Below are 18,647 nucleotides of genomic sequence, written 5' to 3' on the forward strand. Positions count from 1 at the left end.
GAGATGTTAAACAGCATGTGGGACAAAATCTAGAACATTGCAGGCTACACAACGAGGCTGCCAGGTGGCTGAGCATTTGTCTGCCAGTGCTGGTCTCTGGTAGAGGAGTGGAACCACAGCAATAAATGCCAACTCCCAGAGCTGCTCAAAGAGGATACTACGATCAGTGGTATTGAAAGCCTCAGAGGGTTTAAGCAGGGGATAGCACTCTGCCCCCTGCATCTCTCTGCTAAAAGAAATGATCAGGGTGACCAAGGCTGGCTGGGTGTGGTACTCAGGCCTGAAGCCAGAGTGGAACTGGTGGGAGCAGCTGCAAGGGCCAGTTTCTGGTGGATCACTGTCCCCAGCATAGGACGTGTGCCTACATTCTGTCACAATTTCTGTTCTCATGACATGAATGTCTTTGGTTGATTCATTCTCCCTTGCCACCAATGTCCCCCAATGCCAAAGGTAGTTATTTCTTTCTTCTTCCTTGGGAAGCTCTTCTCTGTGTGGCTCTTCTTCCAACACCCTTCCCCTTTGTTCTACAGGAAGTTGTGAAGCACCCAGAATATTTTTTGCCTGTAGCAGAAAAAGTTATTGCCTTGCCCTGTTGAAGTTTTCCATGAGTCTTCCATCTTTGGGTTTTCTGCCTCTTCCCCTTGACAAAGTGGGAGGGCCCCCCCCCTTCCCACTTTTATGCATAGAGAAACGTTTTGGGCTTTGGGAAATTGAGGGATCATGAGCTGTGAGCTTTTATTTCAGAGAAGAGCGGCCTGGAGCCTAGGAAGCAGGGAGGATAAACTAACAGCATTTGGTCTCTAAAGCTTCCTTTTTAAAAAATTTAACTGAACCTTATGTGTTTAAATATGGCTTTTCAAGATCATACCTGACAAAAGTAAGTAAATGCAGTGTTTTATCATTGTAAAAGACTGTTCAAGTGTGTGTGCCCCCCCTCTAAAGCCTGATATGTAGCTACCTATCAATACAATTAATACTTTATCAAAGATTCATGTTGCAAGTAAAGTTCCTACCCTGGACTTGGCAGATCTCAGCATTTTCACTGTCTGTGGAGCCTGGAGCCTTAGTTCTGACTGCCATGTATTCTGCAGAAGAACTCTGTGACAGCTCAAGCAGAGTGAGCAAGTGGATGGCTTCATAGGCGCAAGAGTGACTGAGCAGCAGGAAGTTGGGGCAGGCCTTGGAACAAATAGCTCAGCCTTTTCAAGGGAGCAGAAATACTAGAATGCTGCTTCTTTGCACAGGTTGGATGTTGGTGGCAGAAGTGAAGCTTGTAGCTCAGATTTGCTGTTTCACTTGCATGTTTCAGGTGCACATTTCATTGGGTGCTCTTTCCCAGCCTTCAAGATGGAGCAAGCTGTGAGGCCAGATGAACAGACCGCAGGCAGTAGTTGCTTGGTGGTTTTCAGATAGAAGTGGGCTTTATTCCTTTAGAGGGAAGCATCTAATGTATACATTCCTTGTATTGCTACTTTGGAATGTTGCTGGCAGACCTGCTGTGTGGCACCTGGAGTTCTTGCTTGCTGGTGGTCTTCAGCCTGGCAGGGCTGTAGTTGTTGGTGTCTTCACTCACCCTTCCAGCCAGCAGGGCTTCTTTCATACAAAGACAGGAATATCAAAAGAGCCTGCCGGATCAGGCCAGCGGTCCATCTAGTCTAGCCTCCTGTTCTCACAGTGGCCAACCAGATGCCCTTAATGGGAAACACACTAGTGCATGGGTAGGCAAACTAAGGCCCCAATCACCTTCTAAATCCAGCCCGCGGACAGTCCGGGAATCAGCGTGTTTTTACATGAGAAGAATGTGTCCTTTTATTTAAAATGCATCTCTGGGTTATTTGTGGGGCCTGCCTGGTGTTTTTACATGAGTAGAATGTGTGCTTTTATTTAAAATGAATCTCTGGGTTATTTGTGGGGCATAGGAATTCGTTCATCCCCCCCCCCCAAAAAAAAATATAGTCCGGCCCCCCACAAGGTCTGAGGGACAGTGGATCTGCCCCCTGCTGGAAAAGGTTGCTGACTCTTGCACTTGTGGGACCTGAGCACAAGAGGCCTCCCTCTTGTGGTTTCCAGCAATTGCTATTCAAGAAGAGCGGAGGCTGAGCATAGTCATCATGGCTAGTGGACATGCTCCATGAATTTATTCAATCCTCTTTTAAAGCCATTTAGATTGGAGACCACCACTATCTCCTGTTGGAGCAAGTTCCATAGTTTTACTGTGTGCTGTGTGAAAAAGTCCTTTTATCTGTCCGGAGGCTTCCAACTTTCACCAGCTTTGGATGTCCATTAGCTCTGGTTTTATGGAGGGGAAAGAAACCTGCTGTGGATTGGGGCTGAGGAGGGAGGAGCCAGTGGGAAATATTTATGCAATGATTACATTTCTAGGCTGCCTTTCCTTCATATGGAGCCCATCAACTCATCCCCTGGGCCCTACTATGGCAGAGTTCCAGCATCAGGGACCTCTGGAGGCCACCTTGACTTTGGGGAGCTGTGCAAAAAAGAAAAAAGGAGGGGTTCCAAAGGCTTGATTTAGCAGCAGGCTGTTGGGGGCTGCCTTGTTGTTCCATTGTGCCTTTGTCCGAGTTGCACATGAGTAGCCCAGTGGTGAGGAAGATGCAGCTTCTGAGGGAAGGATGGGTGTAGTGTGTGCAGGAGGGCTTGAGCCAGCACCTCTCAGTTATCAGGAGCGCATAGATATATTCCAGGCATGAGGAACCTGCAGAGCCTCGAGAGCAGCCCCATCGTGGCTGATCATGGGTCATGGATGCTCACTAGTGATGGGAGTTGCAGTGAGATGACCGGGGAGGGGGGTCGCACTTGCCCCACCCCTCCCGGAGCCCCGTTAGAATAAGGAGCTGGGGGCGGGGAGAGGCAGAGAAAGAAACCGAGGGAGCTCATCCGTCACCACCCTTCCCCCCCCCGCTTGAGTTCCAGGGCGCATCTTGTCTTTTAAGTGTAACGCACTTCTAAGCCAGTGACGGGTTACCTGACCTGAGGCTGACCAGGTGGAGCCACGAGGCAAGAGCCGCCCTTGGTGTGGAAGGGGCCTTTTATGCGACTACCCCCCCCTCCGGCTCAACCTTTGCAGGGCGCAGCCGGAAACCCCCTCGCCCAGAGCCCCAGCCGGCTCCGCTTCCCTCCCGCCCTCCCCGCATTCTTAGCAGGCGCTTCGGAACTCCGTTTGCACTCGGGAGGGGCGGGGCTTGGCCGACGCTGCGCTGACGTCACCCGGATCTTCCCGTTCGCGGGCGGCCGAGGAAGTCTGTCCCCGCTGCGCCGCCGTCGCGCTGCTTCTCCTCCCGGGCGGGGCAGCCGAGGAGGGTTCTTCGCGCGGCGGCCGAGGCCGGGAAGCAGCCGGAGGGAGGAGGAAGAGAAAGATGCTGCAGCCCCGGCGCTGAGCCTGCCGCCGGTAAGCTCTGGGCGGGCCCCTGCGCATGTGCAGAGTGCCCACCCCACCGCGGCTAGTACGTCTCATTGGGCGGGGAGGGTGAAAAGCCCCCCCCCCCAGGTCCCGAGGCCTGTTTGGGGCACACCGAGGAAGGGGGAGGCTGCCGCTGCCCTGAGGCAGGCGAGGAACCGGGGGGGGGATTAAAAGGAGGGAATGAGGGAGGGTTCCTCCCCCCCCAGCCAGCACACCTACGGGGGGGGCGCCCATGATGTCCCCTCCATGCCCCTTCCCCCTCCTCGGATTTGGGCCTCCCCCTCCCTCCCTGCTTGACGGTAGCGTCTGGTCAGGAGGAGGGAAACTTCCGGCAACAGGAGGGGAGGAGCAGTCCTTTGGGTCCGGCTGCCGCCGCCGCCGCCCTGGAGCCTCTCTGCCTTTGCTAATTGTGGCTTCACGCGGAAGGGGAGGGTCTAGGGCAGGGCAGGCTTTGGCTTCTACTCCTTCACTAAAGGCTACAAGCAGGAGCATCTCCATCCCAGGTGAGGGGAGCACCTGTGGTCGGCGGGCGGCGCCCCTCCGGATGCTGCTGGCCTCAAGCCCCCATCCTTCTTATCTTGGGGCTGGAAGGCAACCGCACCTGGGGGACCAGCAGTAGCAGAGAGGCTCCGTCCGTGGGTGGCTATTTCCTGTCCCAGGTGGACGGAACTTGGGGGGGGGGGGCTTCTGTCTCCCTTCTCCTGCCGTCATGCTTGCTTTTTGCCCAAGGAAAGCAGGGTGGGTGAAGCAGTTGCAGGTATAGTGAGAGGACGCCCGCCGCTCCACAACCCTTTTTGCACTGCTTTCCTTGCTCCCCACAGTTGCTGTTGGGATTTGGGTCAGCAGCGGGAGCAGAGACTGCTCCTGTGCAATGCCTGTTGCCAATCTCAAAAGCAGGGAGTGGGAAGGAATTGGCAACTTGCAGCTGAGTCCAGTGCCTTGCAGGGACTCCATGCACTGTGCCTGTGACTGACAGAATGTCTGGGAGCTCTGGAACAGTGGCAGAACCTCTCTGGCATTCACAGCGGATTCCCTCGAGGAAGGCTGGTGGGCAAGGCAGGCGCCTTCCAGTCCTCAGGTGGACTTGTTGAAGTGCTTCTGACATAAGACACAGGTGGCAAGCAATTGAAGGGAGAGAGCAGGAAGCAAGGTAAGTGCTCCCCTTGCACAGTCTCTCTGCAACCCGCCTTGCCCTGACCTCAGCCTTCCTGCTTGGTTCACAAGCAAATGCTCGGTCAGCTGAGTCTGTTGCCAGACTCAGGCCCAGGAGGACAGAGTTCTGAGGAGACTGACAGAGAACTCTCCCAAGTATTGAGATAATCAACACTGGCCTGCTTCTGTTTTGCCAGGAAAAGGGCCTGTGATTAATCTCTGTGAGTAATATAGGTTCAAAGGGAGAAAACAGATTTATATATGTATGAAAATTATTATTTCATGAGTAATATATTGAGGTAATAGGTTTATTAGAGTGGAAAAATTGGGAAAGGATGGGAAGTCAAACTTATGTGCTAAATATAGACTTACATTTTTTCGTTGGATTTTCGTTTTGACAAAACTGACGTATGTAAAATAGGGAAGATATGTATTTGATGTACAGGTGCAAGTATGAACAATAAAGCATATTTTTTTAAAAAGGAAAAGGGCCTGTGGCAGCCATGGTTGAGCTCTGGTGCTCCCACCTGCTCAGGGAGGTCCACCTTCCCCCATCATAGTTTTCGGCCACTGTGCAAATACATCCCTTTCCCAGAAAGCCACCTGGCCTTTAGTAGCTCTTCAGCTGCTGCTCTTAATGTCTTTGTCAGCTGCTACTTTTAGGGATTTTAATTGCATTTGTGTACAGTCATACCTTGGTTGTCGAACGCCCTGGAACTCGGACGTTTTGGCTCCCAAACACCGCAAACCCAGAACTGATTGTTCCGGTTTGCAAGCATTCTTTTGGAACCTGAACGTCCAACAGGGCTTCCGCAGCCAATGAGAAGCCACAATTTGGTTTTCGAACGTTTTGGAAGTTGAACGGACTTCCAGAACGGATTCCATTGGACTTCCAAGGTACGACTATTCCTCCTTTGTGAGCCACCTTCAACTTTTGCAGGAAAGTTGGATAATTTTTTCCTAAGTAAGTTAAGAATCCCCCACTGATGGAGGAAACGTCTGTCTGGGCATCACCTTAAACGCCTGGATGTATTCCAAGTGGCAGCTGACCCCGCCAAGTTTGCTTCCGTGCTTCAGAGACAGCCAGGCTCTTGAACTGATCTTTCCTGTTCTACAAGGCTTGGATCTTCATCCTGTGCTGTTTACCTTTGGGTAATGTTTGACAGTGTGGGGTGGTGGTGTTTTTCTCTCATTTTTCAACCGAAGGACACAAAGTGTTCCCTGCAAGTTAAATTGGTACACCCTGGCAAGTGGCTCTGCTTTTTAACCAGGAAAAGCAGCAGAGGAAGAGAAGTGGACTTCTCACCACAAACTCACAAATGCATGTTGCTCATTTACATGCATATATCATTGGTGAGGTTACGTGTTGCTCTGACAGCACAAAGATTTTTCAAAGTGGTGTTTGCCTCCTGCCTTTGAATGGTCTACTGAACATAAACACCATTTCTCTCTCTGGTTGGGTTGCTGGTTCACTTGGGGGGCTTTCCCCGCTTTTTAATTTAAGCTTGAGCTGCAAGTAGCTTGCTGGGGTAGGGGACTGTTACCTTGGACCATATTGCTATTCATTAGCTATGGAAAACTTCCCTGAAATTACCTTTAATTTTGATGAAGTATAGGTAACTACAGCTCCTGCACCAGTCCCAGCCCCGACGGCATGGAGGGACAACTTCTTTCTGCTGTCTGCTTTTTTTTTTTTTTTAACAAACTTCCTGAATGTCAGTCTTGATACAGGGGAAGGATTTGTTTATGAGGAAACAGAATTCAAATCCGAGTTTTAGGAGACCTGGCATTTGTGAAGCAAATAATGACAGTTAATAAGATGGCTTTCTTCTGGTTCTGCTTGTTTTGATTCCCACTCTTGCAAACAAGGGGCTCCTTGACGTCTCTCCTAGGCCTTCTCATCTGTCACCATGAACTGCTGACCTGGTAACAAGACCCTGGGAGGCTGCTGAGTGTCTCTCTCTGGCCACACCCAAGCGCAAGAGAAGGGCATGAGGCAGAGGTGAGGGGGCTGAGCTCTCAGGGCCACCTGGAGAACAAAAGCACCTGACTCAGGCAATGCGGGAGCAGGGAGGCCCAATGCCTCACATGCTTAGGAAGTGCATGAGCCAGCCAGTGCTTGGATCCAGGGGGTGGTGGGTTCGAGGTGAAGACATGGTGGTATCTGGATGCCACAAAATAATACAATCCAGTGTTTCTCAGCTGAGGCGGAAAGAAAACAAAACAGGTTGCCCATCCTGTGTTCTTGAAATGGGACTTTTGCTCTTGAAACTAGAGCCCCTGAACTTGAATCTTGTGATGGCCTGGGCAACTAGCAAGCCATCCAGCGCCTTTCTTGAGGCTGTGTGTGTGTAGGGGATGTGATCAAAAAGAGCAGGCAGAAGCATTCTTCTCCCTAAGGACCTTCCAGAATAATTGCAGCCTCTTTCAGTTTTCTTCATGGTGGGGAAGAATAACCTATCCCTCTATCTGCATAAATGAAATGGGGTGAATGTGAGGGGGACATGCAGTGCTACTTTTCCTTCTGTTTGCGTCCCTTGCAGACAAGGTACTGACAAAAAGCCTTTGCTCTGGCAGAGTCTCACTGCTTCTCCATTTATCCTGAAGCCTTTGCAATTGTGTGCTTTGATATCATTAGATTGATCCCTGGGACAAGTTCTGGGCCATTCAGAGTAATTAGGCCTTTGGGGTTCCTGGCAGTGAATGTGGTGCCCTCTTTCCAGTTTGCGGTTTCCTTGTTTTTCAGGTAGGCCTGACCAGAATAATGTTCAACATAAACCCTCTGGAGAACCTCAAGGTCTACATCAGCAGCCGCCCACCACTGGTGGTGTTCATGATCAGTGTCAGTGCCATGGCCATCGCCTTCCTGACTCTGGGCTATTTCTTCAAAATCAAGGAGATCAAGTCGCCTGAAATGACAGAGGTAGATCACAAAGCAGTGCTTGAATTTTCACACCTTAAGGGTGGATGTGCTCTGGAAGCTTGGCCTTTGGAGCCGGAGAGAAATACCACCACGTGGACAGGAATGAATTTACTGCCTTATGGGACAGGAGCTTGGTTTCTGGGGGGATGGAGCCAAAAGATGGCTTGTCTCTGCCCAAAGACTCTGGGCTGCCTGGGTCAGAGGAGTGAGTGGTCCAAAGGCTTAAGGCAGATTTCATTTTGATAAGACAATTCAGGTGCTTCCGTTCTGCAGCCACCCTCCTGGGACCACAAACGGGCATTGACCATTCAGGTTTGAAATGATAAGAATGGGGAAGACCCACAGACTTGACAATTGTTGTTTCATTGCATGTCTGTCTGCTGTAGAATTGCGGGAGGGAGGTTAGATCTCTTCTGTTTTCTTCTGGGACATTCTGCCTCGTAAAAGATGATAGGATACTTGTAAAATTTGTGCTGTGGTCTAAACCACAGAGCCTAGGGCTTGCCGATCAGAAGGTCGATGGTTCAAATCCCCGCGACGGGGTGAGCTCCTGTTGCTCGGTCCCTGCTCCTGCTAACCTAGCAGTTCGGAAGCCTGTCAAAGTGCAAGTAAATAAATAGGTACCGCTCTGGCGGGAAGGTAAATGGCGTTTCCGTGTGCTGCTCTGGTTCGCCAGAAGCAGCTTAGTCATGCTGGCCACATGACCCTGAAGCTGTACATCAGCTCCCTTGGCCATTAAAGTGAGATGAGCGCCGCAACCCCGGAGTCGTCCACAACTGGACCTAATGGTCAGGGGTCCCTTTTGTCTTTAAGGACTGGAATACTTTCCTTCTGCGGTTCAACGACCTCGACTTCTGCATTTCGGAGAATGAAACGCTAAAGCACCTCATAAATGACACCACGACCCCGGAAAGTGCCATGACCAGCAGTCAGGCCCGTCCTTCCACACCGTCGCCACAGACGCTTGAGGATTCTGGTCCAATCAACACCTCGGTTGCCATCACCCTGACACTGGACCCCCTCAAGCCCTTTGGGGGCTTCTCGCGGAATGTCACGCACTTGAGTTCCACCATTTTCGGACATCAAATTGGACTCTCAGGTACAACAGGACTCGCAGCTGAATTTGTGCTGAGCCCTGTGGGAGATTGCCAAAGTAGCAGAAACGTAGTCCACACGCCTCTGCTAATACAGCACCTTGTGTGTCTGTGGCGCTTTACAAAGGAGTGCCCAGGGTGGGGGGTGGGGCATGCATTCCAAAAACAGACACAGGGAAATGTCGGAGAATTAAGCTGGGAGGGAAGGGGGAAGTATTTGCAGTTATTTCAGTTATGTGTACTTCAGCTTAGACATGACTAATTTGGGCCCACTAATTTCACTGGGTCTACTCTTGAGTATTGCACTCTGCTTCAAATGAACCCTGAGCTGGCCGGAGCAAAGCTTCTTTGCAGTTCTTTGCAGCTGCAGCTTTCCCCTTGCTTATTGCTTATTGAGCATAACCTGCTTCTACTTTGAACCTAATTCAATGTTTTTCTTTTCTCATCCCCCCTCCCCCCTGCCAATCCCCCCAAAAGGCAGAGAAGCACATGAGGAGATCAACATCACCTTCACGCTGCCGGCTGCCTGGAATTCGGATGACTGCGTCTTGCATGGCCACTGTGACCAGGCTGTCTTCACAACCTGCATGACCGTCACAGCTGCCGCTGGGGTCTTCCCTGTCACAGTGTAAGCATCTCCTGCTGAGGCGGCTTAACGCCTTCAGGTTTGCCTCTGAGACCCTGAGACAGTTCAAGAGGTGGCTTTCCTTGAGGGTTATTCATATGCTTCATATTTTAAAAACTTTTAATTGGCTTTTTGATACATATATTTCGAGAAGCAGCAAGCAGAGGTTGTAGTTTATCCACATACAGATTGGCTCCCCTTCCCAAAAATGAATGAGTGGGACTTGAGCTGAGGGGAGCAATCTTGCTAAATCACCCATGCTGCCCCACACCCTTGCATGGTAAATTGGTTGCTGGTGCCGGAGGTGGGGTGTGAGGGGTGGGGTGGAGGCAGAGCCAATTTACAAAATGGGGCAGGAGCTCAAAGAGAGTGGCTTGAGAACGGGCAGCACGGGGAATCAATCCATCAAGGTGTTAGAGGGGTGTGGAATGCTTAGCTACCTTAGTGTGGCAGAGTTGTGTCTCAGGCCGGCTTTGTGCTGTGCTTTGACCAACCCAGCTCACCCTTGTCTCTTCGCTCCTCAGCCAGCCGCCGCACTGTGTGCCAGAGACATACATCAACGCGACCTTCTGGTACAAGATCTTCACTACTGCGAGGGATTCAAACACCAAATATGCCCAAGACTACAACCCTTTCTGGTGTTACAAAGGAGCTGTTGGAAAAGTCTACCATGCGTTGAATCCCAAACTGACGGTTATTGTCCCGGATGTAAGTCATGCAGTTACATTGCTCAAATTCAATGTGCTCAAATTCTGCAACTGTACATGTGGTGGGGTGGGTGGGGGGATCCACTCTGTACAAAACACAGCCTCGGGGATGCTTCCCTCCCTGCCCCCATCCTTGGTGGAAACTGCATGTAGAGTTCCTGCAGCCTCAGAAAAATCTCAGCCCTCCCCCTCTTCTTCCCTTTGTGCAGGACGACCGCTCCCTCATCAACCTGCATTTAATGCACACTAGCTACTTCCTCTTCGTGATGGTCATCACTATGTTCTGCTATGCAGTCATCAAAGGCAGGCCCAGCAAACTGCGGCAAAGCAACTCAGAGTTCTGTCCTGAAAAGGTAGGTGGGCAAGGAGCCCTTGAGTGCCCACGTAATGGGATCTCGTTGCCTCAATTGACTGGGCGCCTTGTGCGCAGCCACCCCAGAGTCAGGCAGGTATGTGGGGGTGTGGCTGCTCTTCTGGTCAGTGGCTCAGGCAGGGGGAGGGAGTCTCCGAGACGGTCTCCTTTGTGACATGGGCTGCGAGACAGAGCCTTGCCTGAAACCCTGGAGAGCCCATCTGCTTAAGAAGCAGCACTGAGCTGGGTAGACTCCTGGCCTGCTAGACTGCTCCCTCTGCCCCAGCCACTCGATGTTACTCATGCCAGCCTGGTAAATTAGCCCCAAGAATATTAGTGTACATAATGTTTTACCAGCCGCCTCCACCTCCTCCTTCATAGAAGGTTCTGGTGGAGGAGGATAGGCAGAGTGCTCCATCCCTCCTTTGCCTTCAGAGTACAAAGCAGGCTGTGGGCTGGCAGAGTGGAAGCCAAGAGTGCTCCCCTCTTTCTGCCCACTTGGTACTGATGTGTAGCCTTCAGGGAGAGGATTTTTAACTCAAATCCTGTGTGAAAGCCCAGCAGAGGAGGAGAGTGACTTGTCTCTCGACTATCCGCTTGCCGTCTTTGCTGGCCTTTGCACCCTGCACGTCCAACACCAAAATGCAGTGGGCTGGATTGCTATGACTTCGCCCAGCCCCCACACTCAGGGAATGAAGGAAAGAAAGGGGCTTCTTTTCCTCCGCAGCCAGTACAGAAACCAAGCAGGTTTGTAGAGGCAGGAGCAAAGTGTGGCCAACCCCTGCTGCACCATCCTGCTCACTTTCCTGGGTGGTGCTCAGTGAAGAGCTCAATGCAAGTTGGACTTTTGTGCAGTTTCTAATTCCCACCCATGCCCCACTTCCTAGTTCTGCCCTGACAGTGACAGGCAGGGCCACAGTACCAGCTTCCTTGATGGGTAGCTCAACCCCCCCTTCTTTCTTTCTTGACTTCTCCTCCTCCAGGTTGCTTTCTCAGAAGCGTGACCCCCTGCCTCCTTTCTCCAAAAGCGACAGTGTCTGCTGCAACCATCGCCTGCCGAACCCAGAACTAGACCCTGGTTCGTTATGAATTAATTATCTTCTGACGTTGGGTTATTCCAACCAAAGACGTTTTAAGTGCCTGTAACGGTTATTTATAGGAGGCGGAGTCTACTTGGAATAAGTTAAGCCGATACAGCCCTGGGCTGTGGGGAGCCTCTTTGCCTGTTCGTGGCAGGCTGTTTTGTGAAGGAGCCAGAGACATTTCTGTGTGTGTCTGTCTTGCTGCAGTGGGACAGTCCGGATGCCTTTTGCAAGTGTCTCAGAAAAAGCACCTTATTTTCCCCCATGATCTGTCCAGTGTGTTTGAGGCAGGGCACACCTCTCTGCTACTGTACTGCAGCTCTAAAGCCACTGAGTCAATGTGTTTGTTCCTCTTTCTTCCCAATTCCTCCCTGCTTGCAGAAAGATACCAACATTTCTAGATTTCTTTAAAAACAAGACAAAAAAACCCCACCTGGCATATTCATATTTTAATACTGGCTGTAGTTAGGAAAGATGGCGTACTTGTAATTTTAGTTTAAGGAAAGCAAGAGAAGCATCTTCCACTTTGCACTCTGGGTTTGTTTGTTTAAGTGTTGCTAATTTTTTAAGCCAACACAGGCAGAATCTCCATTGGTGCCATCCTGGACCTCAAATCAGGCTGCTGTTGCTTCTGCAGTGCACCCCCTTTAATGCAGATAAGTGACATGCTACAGAATTCCTGGGATTGCACCATTCCAGACAGTATGGTCAGGGTGTATGAGAGAAAGATTAGTTTGCTGCACCTGTGTCACCACCTTCCAGTCTGTAGGAAACTAGAATTTTGAGGACAAGATTCAAGGCTAGCGGCCTCTCTGACATGCTTGCTTTTTTAGGTGCAGGTATTTTTTATCTTCTTAATGTGGGAAGGTATTTGAGCGCCTTGTCTGGAATGATGCAGTTTTATTATCTTCATGTGTAGGTCAGCTCTTGCTCTTGAGACTGGGAACTTCTGCTGGGCTTTGGTGGTGGTGGTGGTGGTGGGGAGTCCCTGATGGTGAAAGGAAGTGGCAGCCAGCATTGGGGCAAGCTGCCCCCTGGGACCAGGCCTGGTGTTTGCCGTGCCTTTTGCCTGCGGAGAGAGATGCTGAGGGCCAGTTTGTGCTGCGAAGGGATGCTGCCCAGACGGGTAAAACTCCGGACTCGCTCATTGGAGTGGCTTCCTAGTTTGCACTTCCAGTTTCACTCTTTAAGAATGTAGAGAGTTCTAGGACATCGCCCCCCCCCCCCCGAAGGCTGGTTGCCTTAACGGCCCCCCCCCCCTTCAGCTTCCCTCTCTGGTGGCAGCCGCGGCATCTTTCCATATCAAAGCAACCCTGTTTCTTCCCCCACGATAGTTTTGAGAATGGCTTTTTAGCGTTTGCACAGAAGGACGCGATGTGTGGCTTTGCTTTCGTTGGGAAGAGTTCCTTCATCTGTTCATTTGCTTGCTTGGTGTCTTGTCACGTCTCCAAGATACGGGGATGATCTCCAGAGACCTTCGGGGTCTAGGATTGGGCAAGGAGTCTGGTAGCGGATTAAAAAAAAATAAAAATGCATCCTCTTCAAATTAAAATCCCAACCAAACAGAAGTTTTAAATGGAAAATAGATGGTGGGCTTCAGAAGAAGAATGTTGTTTCTCTTAACTTTTGCTTTTATGGTCCGTTCTAGACCATTGTAGTTAGTGGTTCAGAGCTGATCTGCAAGGAGGAGGAGGAAGGGCTGGTGGTGGGCATGTAGAAGTCAGACACTTCCAGGCAGGAGGGTACAAGTGGAATGTGACAGTGGCTGTTCGGATCATATTGATCTTGCCTCTTTTCTTTTTCATTTTCACTATTACTTGAATCAGTTTTGATTCTGTTTGTTTCCTCATTAGAAACCTGCCATTCCAATTTGCTTCTCTGGCATGATATGAAGGTTTGTAATTTCCCTATTCTCCCCCCACCCACCCACCTACAGCTTCCTCTGCAGGAGATGTTGTAGAGTTAAGGTGGCATTTGACTTACCTTTGGGCTTGGTGGTCAGTAACTGATTTGTTAATGACATTTCTCTCCTAGGTTAATTTTTTGTGTTTGTAAGATGTGGATATTGCTTTGCAAAATAAAAGTTTATTACTATCATTCAGTTCCCTTGAGAGTGTTTTGTTTCTGGAAGCACCTTACACCCAGTGTGAGACTTTCCTCCATGAATTTGTCTCGTCTTCTTTTAAAGCCACCACAAACTATCTACAGTTAGGGTTGAGCAGTGAAGGTGGCCAACAATACCAAATTGTTCAGGGTCGTTAAACAAAAAGGGCCTCTCTAAACCCAGGGAATGGGCAGTAAAATGGCAAATGCAATTCAATATAAACAAGTTAAAGTGATGCATGTTGGGGCACAAAATCTCATTTCACATATATTCTCATGGGGGACCTGGCCAAGGAGGAGACTTTGGGTTTGTAGCAGCTAGCTCAATGAAGATGTCAACCCCATATGGAGCAACTGTTTTTTGTTTTGTTTTTTATTTTTATTTTAAAGAGGCAGATTCCTTACTAGGCATCATTAGGAATGGAAAGGGAAGTAAAAGTGTCAATAACTCAATGCCATTACAGTCGTACCTTGGAAGCCGAACGCCTTGGCTCCTGAACAAATGGGACTCCTGAACAATCGAAACCTGGAAATGAGTATCCCGGTTTTCGGACGATTTTTGGAAGCTGAATGTCCGATGTGGCTTCTGGTTGGCTGCAGGATACTACTGCAGCCAATCGGAAGCCACGCTTTGGTTTTTGAATGGTTCCGGGAGTCAAACGGACTCTCAGAACACATTCTGTTCGTAAACCAAGATACCACTGTATTCAAAACTATGGTGTCATAGCGTTTGGAGTGCTGAATACAGTTGTGGTCACCTTACCTCAAAAAGGATATTGTAGAGAGTTGGAAAAGGGCAGCTAGAATGATCACAGGGCAACTCTCCTATGTGGAACTTCTTCTGCCTTTTATGGGGCCAGGATCTGGAGCTGTGTACCAGCATCTGAGCTTCAAATGGACAATAAGAAAAAATCATCAATGAGATCCAAACCATATGGGCTTTTCAGTTCCCAGCAGCCAAGAGGCAGCAGTCCAGTGGGTGGTACCCAGAGAACCAGGCCGGTGATTCTGGAAGGGAGTTCCTGGTTGAGTCACAAAGCCACCTTCAGGGCTTCCACTGCCTAGCATTTTGGTCCTGAGGTAGCACCATCTCACCCTGTTTTTACCACCCCAAGTTGCCAATCCAGATGCTGGGGCAATATGGAGAGAGCCCAAACTGGCTTCTGTGAAACTGACCTTGAACCTCACAATTTATGTGTCAGGAAGCCGTCACTAGATGGCGACAGGATCCCCTTTGAGGTAACTGGAATGGGTGAGTTTGGTCCAAGAGCAAGCAGGAATATTCATGCCTATGTTGCCTGTGACAACACTTTGGCTTGTCAGTTGATGCAGTTGCAGTTCTTGCTGGGTACTCTACATAACAGGCGCCTGAAAATAAATGCCCCCCCCAAAGACTTAATACCCAAGGGACAGAAAGCGGAGAGGGCTTCCTACAACCCATCTGGTATTTTTAAAGTTGATATTCAGAGGCCAAAATCTATAATAAATAGCTGCCCATCAGAACCTCAGGGAGTTGCCTGCTTTTATGCTCACTAAAAAAAGCACTAAGGCGGCTTTGCAAAACATCTTTCCTGGCAAATAAAAATAGAGGGAACCTACTTACTTAAAATGCTCTTGAGCCAGACTTTCTGAAGCCCAAATGTATTCAAGGAGGAAACTTTACTATTGTGGAGAGTTTCTGAAGAAGGGCTGCATCTTCCACACCCCACAGGCTGCTGCTGCTCCAGGCTCAACCCCTTGCTTCTTAATGTCACACTTGCCTCTTTCTTTCACAGTTACGTTGGAGGAGATGCAGAGCTGAGTTACAGCTGGGTATATTCTTGGCAGAAGAGCAGCGTTTGGGGCCGTACCTTAAACGCCAGCCTGTGGAGAACCCCTGCTGCCAGTCAGTGTAGACCCAATGGCCTGAGGCAGTAAAAGGCATCCTATGTTCCTCAGATGTATGAATCCGTCCACTGCACCAACTTAGCAAATGAATTGCCACCGAATGAATTTCCACACAGAACGGTCCAGCTGGCTTGTGGTGTCTGGGTTTTTTTGGGGGGGCGTGGCAAGCTGTTCAGAAGTGGATCCACTGCCCGCTGGCAAAAGCCGCCGTTTAATTCTGCTTTCCAGGCTTGGATGGGTTGAGCATTTCGAAGGCGGCTCTGCAGTGCAGCTTTGCTGACGGCTCCAGATCCCATGAGCGCGGGCCAGCACAGCGGGATGGGAACTGTAGTTTTAACAGCGCCCCGAGGTCGCCAGGTCGCAGTCCGGGGCTGAGCCGCCCGCCCGGAGCTCCGCTCCTCAGTCCCAAACGCTTCGCGGGAAGCAAACCACCCGGGCGCGGGAAACCACAGAGGCGGGATGTGGGGAGAGGGCAGGAGAGGAGAGGCGCTCGGGACCCCGGGCCTCCCAGCAGCCCCCTTCCCCGGGCCTGGCGTGGCGAAGGCGGGCTCCTTGGCCAGCTCCGGCCCCGCGGCTTTTCGGGGGCCAGTGTCAAGGGGGAGCCCCGGGAGGCGCCGCCTCACCTGAGTCGGGGCGTGCCTGGGTCTTGCATGGGGAGGCGTCTTTCACGCCCGTGTGTGTGTGTGTGTGTGTTTGCGTGTGTTGCCACTGAAGCACCCGGCTCCAGTCGTGGCGAGGCCTCGCTTGAGCTCCATGCGGCGGCAGCTGCTCGTGAAGAGGACGGGCGGGGGAGCCCGAGGAGCTGCTTCTCCGTGGCGCGCGCGCTCTGCACGTCCTCAGATGCGCGCTCGTCACGTGCAGCCCGGTCGAGCAGGGCGAGGCGGCGGCTGTGCCTCTTCCCCCCCGCCGTCGGCAGGAGGAGCCAGGAGGAGGCGGCCGGGCGGTCCCTCTCTCTCAGGCAGACACAAGGCCGCCGCCGGTCGGGGAGAGGCGGGCTCCGCCCCGCCTGAGCAGCTCCAGACGGAGGGAGGCGGCGGCGGCAACAGCAGCAGCCGCCAGAGCTTCGCTCGCTCGCTCGCCGGGGACACTCGGCGGGCACGTCTCGGTCTCCTCCTCCGTCGCTGGCGGCTCCTCCTTCCCTCCCTCCCTCTTCGGTCTGCCGTGCAACAGTTTTCCCGAAGTTGCCAGAGGGCGGGGAAGGGAGGCAGTTGCGGGAGCCGGAGGGGGCACTTGCTGGGCGCGCGGGAGATGCCCGGAGAAGGCGCTGCCGTCGTAGCTGCTGCTTCCCCCTCCTCCTCTTCGCCTCCGCGGTGTTTCCTGGGCCGGCGGCTGCCCCGCGCTTCGACAGCAGCGCCTGCTCCTCGTGGGCCGGAGCCTGCCATGTCCCGCTGAAGGCCGGCCGGCCGGCGGCTGGGCACCATCCAGCATGGGCGCCAAGCAGACCAAGGGCTGCCCGCTGCCCGGCAGCCCCCAGGCCGCCGCTTCGGCCGCCCGCCGGAGGATGCTGCCGTCGCCCCGGGAGCGCGGCGACTTCCTGGCCTCCCTCGTCGTGCGATCAGGAGAAAAGTTTGGCAAGGGGGGCGGTGGCGGAGGGGGCGGCGGCGGCCTCCCCCCGTATCACCGCCGGATCGGCCTTATCCAGGACATGCTGGGGATGGTCAAGCAAGGCAAGCAGGAGGAGGCCACCGACCTGCTCAAGCACCTGCGCCAGGTAAGAGGGATGGGGGTCGGGCGACCGAAGCGCCCTCCTCCGCGAAGCTTCGGCTTCGCAGCCCCCACGTGCCCGGGGAGGCGGAACTGGGGGGCACCTAGAAGCTCGGCTTCTCCCTCTCCCTGCCCCTTAATGGAATGAAAGCCAACCTCCCCCACCCCACTTGTCTGTCCAGGAGGGTCGCGATCAGAGCCGAGGGCAAGCGGGCGAGTTTCGCCTGGTTCGTGGAAGGTTCGCTGGTCTTGGAAGGGAAATTGTTGGTCTGATGGGTTTGGTGATTGCTCTGGAGCCTCCTCAGGGCAGAGCCTTCCTGGGGGATTGCCCGACCACAAATGAGGAAGAAGGGGGTACCCCAGGAGGAACGTCTTGGCTCTCCCTTGGGGGGCCTTTCCAAGACCCATGGATGCTTTTAAGCATAGTATATCCTAACGCTTAGCATGCGATCTGATCTGGACAAATGGGGCGATGCTGTTCCTGGCAGGTGTCATTCAACATAGGGTTGGGGTTGGCTTGTGTCTTGGCCCCAATTACCAGCATTTCTTGGGCTTGTGGACTCTTGTACCTTAACCTGCACTTCTGGTTAAGGGCTTTGGTGCTCCCTTGAATTATGCCTTGGAAGCCTCCATCTCCCTCAAATGAGCTCTGGGATGGGAGGCTCCTCCTATAGGCTGTGCTCCAGCAAGGGGGAAATTTATGGCTGCCAGGCTACTTCAGCCAACTCATTTCTCACATGCCCCACATCTGACATCTTGTAGGACACGCAGGTAAAAACGTGGCTCAGCTGAAAGGGTGTTTGGAAGTAGCTTCCAGTCAGAAACCCTTTGCAAAGCACTCTGCAAGACCCCTGTGGACAAAAAGGTCACCTGACATCATTGTGCTGTCACATGAGCAACTCCACCCACCTGTCAAATTTGGTCCCTGAATATAATGATTTGGCCTGCGTCCTTCTCCCCTCCCCCCCCAACACAAAGCATGTTGTAAACAAGGAGAATTTGTGCACCAGGGCCACCTGTGCCTGACACCTGACTTGGAGGGTGGCCTTGAGCTTGTTTAATGACTTCCTGTTTAGTGATTTCCACTTCTGCAAATTGTGGACAGAGATGGCTGTCCCACTCTCTCCTGAATTGGACTTGTTTACGTTTCCTTCCTGGTTTGAGGAAACAAAACTGCCAAGTGGTATGAAAACCGGTGTGAGACTGAAAGTGGGCGAAGTGCCATGGCAAGCGAGTCCACACCAGGCCCTTGTTGACAGGCTCTGCCAAGGAAAGCTGCTGTTGCTGCAGCCTCAGATTCACAGCCAGGCTCCAGTTTCTGCTGCGTGAGATTTCATCTTCTTCTCCACGGAGAGATCTGAGTGGGATTCTCCTCTTCTCTCTTCCTCTCTGAGGAGCCATTTCACAGAAGCTGAAGCCCGAGCTGAGCCATGCTGAATCCTGAAGGGGAGAGTCTTTTGCCAGCCACCATCTCCTTCCTCTTGCTGGGAATGGGGGCTCCAAGGGGGGATTATGTGAATGAAGTTGGGAGCTTCCCTTCTGGCTCTTCCATTGAGATAGGGGCAGGATGTAGAGTTTTGATAGGCAGCAGAGGAGGCTT

General features: G+C 52.0%; 2 protein-coding genes and 1 long non-coding RNA gene across 5 annotated transcripts in view; 2 read left to right on the forward strand and 1 right to left on the reverse strand.

Moving 5' to 3' along the window:
• Positions 1-3,247: 3,247 nt before the first annotated feature.
• On the forward strand, positions 3,248-13,450 carry TMEM248 (transmembrane protein 248). Of its 3 annotated transcripts, XM_082201552.1 has the most exons (8): positions 3,286-3,406; positions 6,463-6,572; positions 7,317-7,493; positions 8,307-8,592; positions 9,065-9,215; positions 9,737-9,920; positions 10,129-10,272; positions 11,255-13,450. In XM_082201552.1, exons 3-8 carry the CDS (start codon positions 7,335-7,337, stop codon positions 11,273-11,275), a joined length of 945 nt encoding a protein of 314 aa, XP_082057678.1. In that variant the 5' UTR covers positions 3,286-3,406; positions 6,463-6,572; positions 7,317-7,334; the 3' UTR covers positions 11,276-13,450. The 3 variants fall into 3 exon arrangements, with proteins under 3 accessions (XP_082057679.1, XP_082057678.1, XP_082057680.1); XM_082201553.1 differs by lacking the exon at positions 6,463-6,572 and having other exon boundaries at positions 3,248-3,406; XM_082201554.1 differs by lacking the exon at positions 6,463-6,572 and having other exon boundaries at positions 3,289-3,406; positions 7,321-7,493.
• LOC309520168 lies at positions 11,906-15,814 on the reverse strand. Its single transcript, XR_014214162.1, has 2 exons — positions 15,060-15,814; positions 11,906-14,344 (listed from the first exon to the last, which is right to left on the reverse strand). It is a non-coding gene; the product is annotated as an uncharacterized lncRNA (long non-coding RNA).
• Positions 15,815-15,866: 52 nt separating this feature from the next.
• Positions 15,867-18,647, forward strand: part of LRRC75A (leucine rich repeat containing 75A) — a 36,255-nt gene continuing 33,474 nt past the window's right edge. Inside the window, exon 1 of the mRNA XM_082201508.1 lies at positions 15,867-17,054. Within this exon, the coding sequence (XP_082057634.1) occupies positions 16,770-17,054 (285 nt within the window). The 5' untranslated portion in view covers positions 15,867-16,769. The remainder of the gene's footprint in view (positions 17,055-18,647) is intronic.

The sequence above is a fragment of the Podarcis vaucheri genome (assembly GCF_965113315.1).
Source record: "Podarcis vaucheri genome assembly, chromosome: 15".
Taxonomy (NCBI): Eukaryota; Metazoa; Chordata; class Lepidosauria; order Squamata; family Lacertidae; genus Podarcis; species Podarcis vaucheri.

Bases quoted from the DNA above. Each gene is read 5' to 3' on its own strand.
- TMEM248 (XM_082201553.1), top strand. From the start codon at position 7,335: ATGTTCAACATAAACCCTCTGGAGAACCTCAAGGTCTACATCAGCAGC. The intron at 9,216-9,736 runs GTAAGCATCTCC...TTCGCTCCTCAG, and splicing joins GGGGTCTTCCCTGTCACAGT to CCAGCCGCCGCACTGTGTGC. The intron at 9,921-10,128 runs GTAAGTCATGCA...CCCTTTGTGCAG, and splicing joins TGACGGTTATTGTCCCGGAT to GACGACCGCTCCCTCATCAA.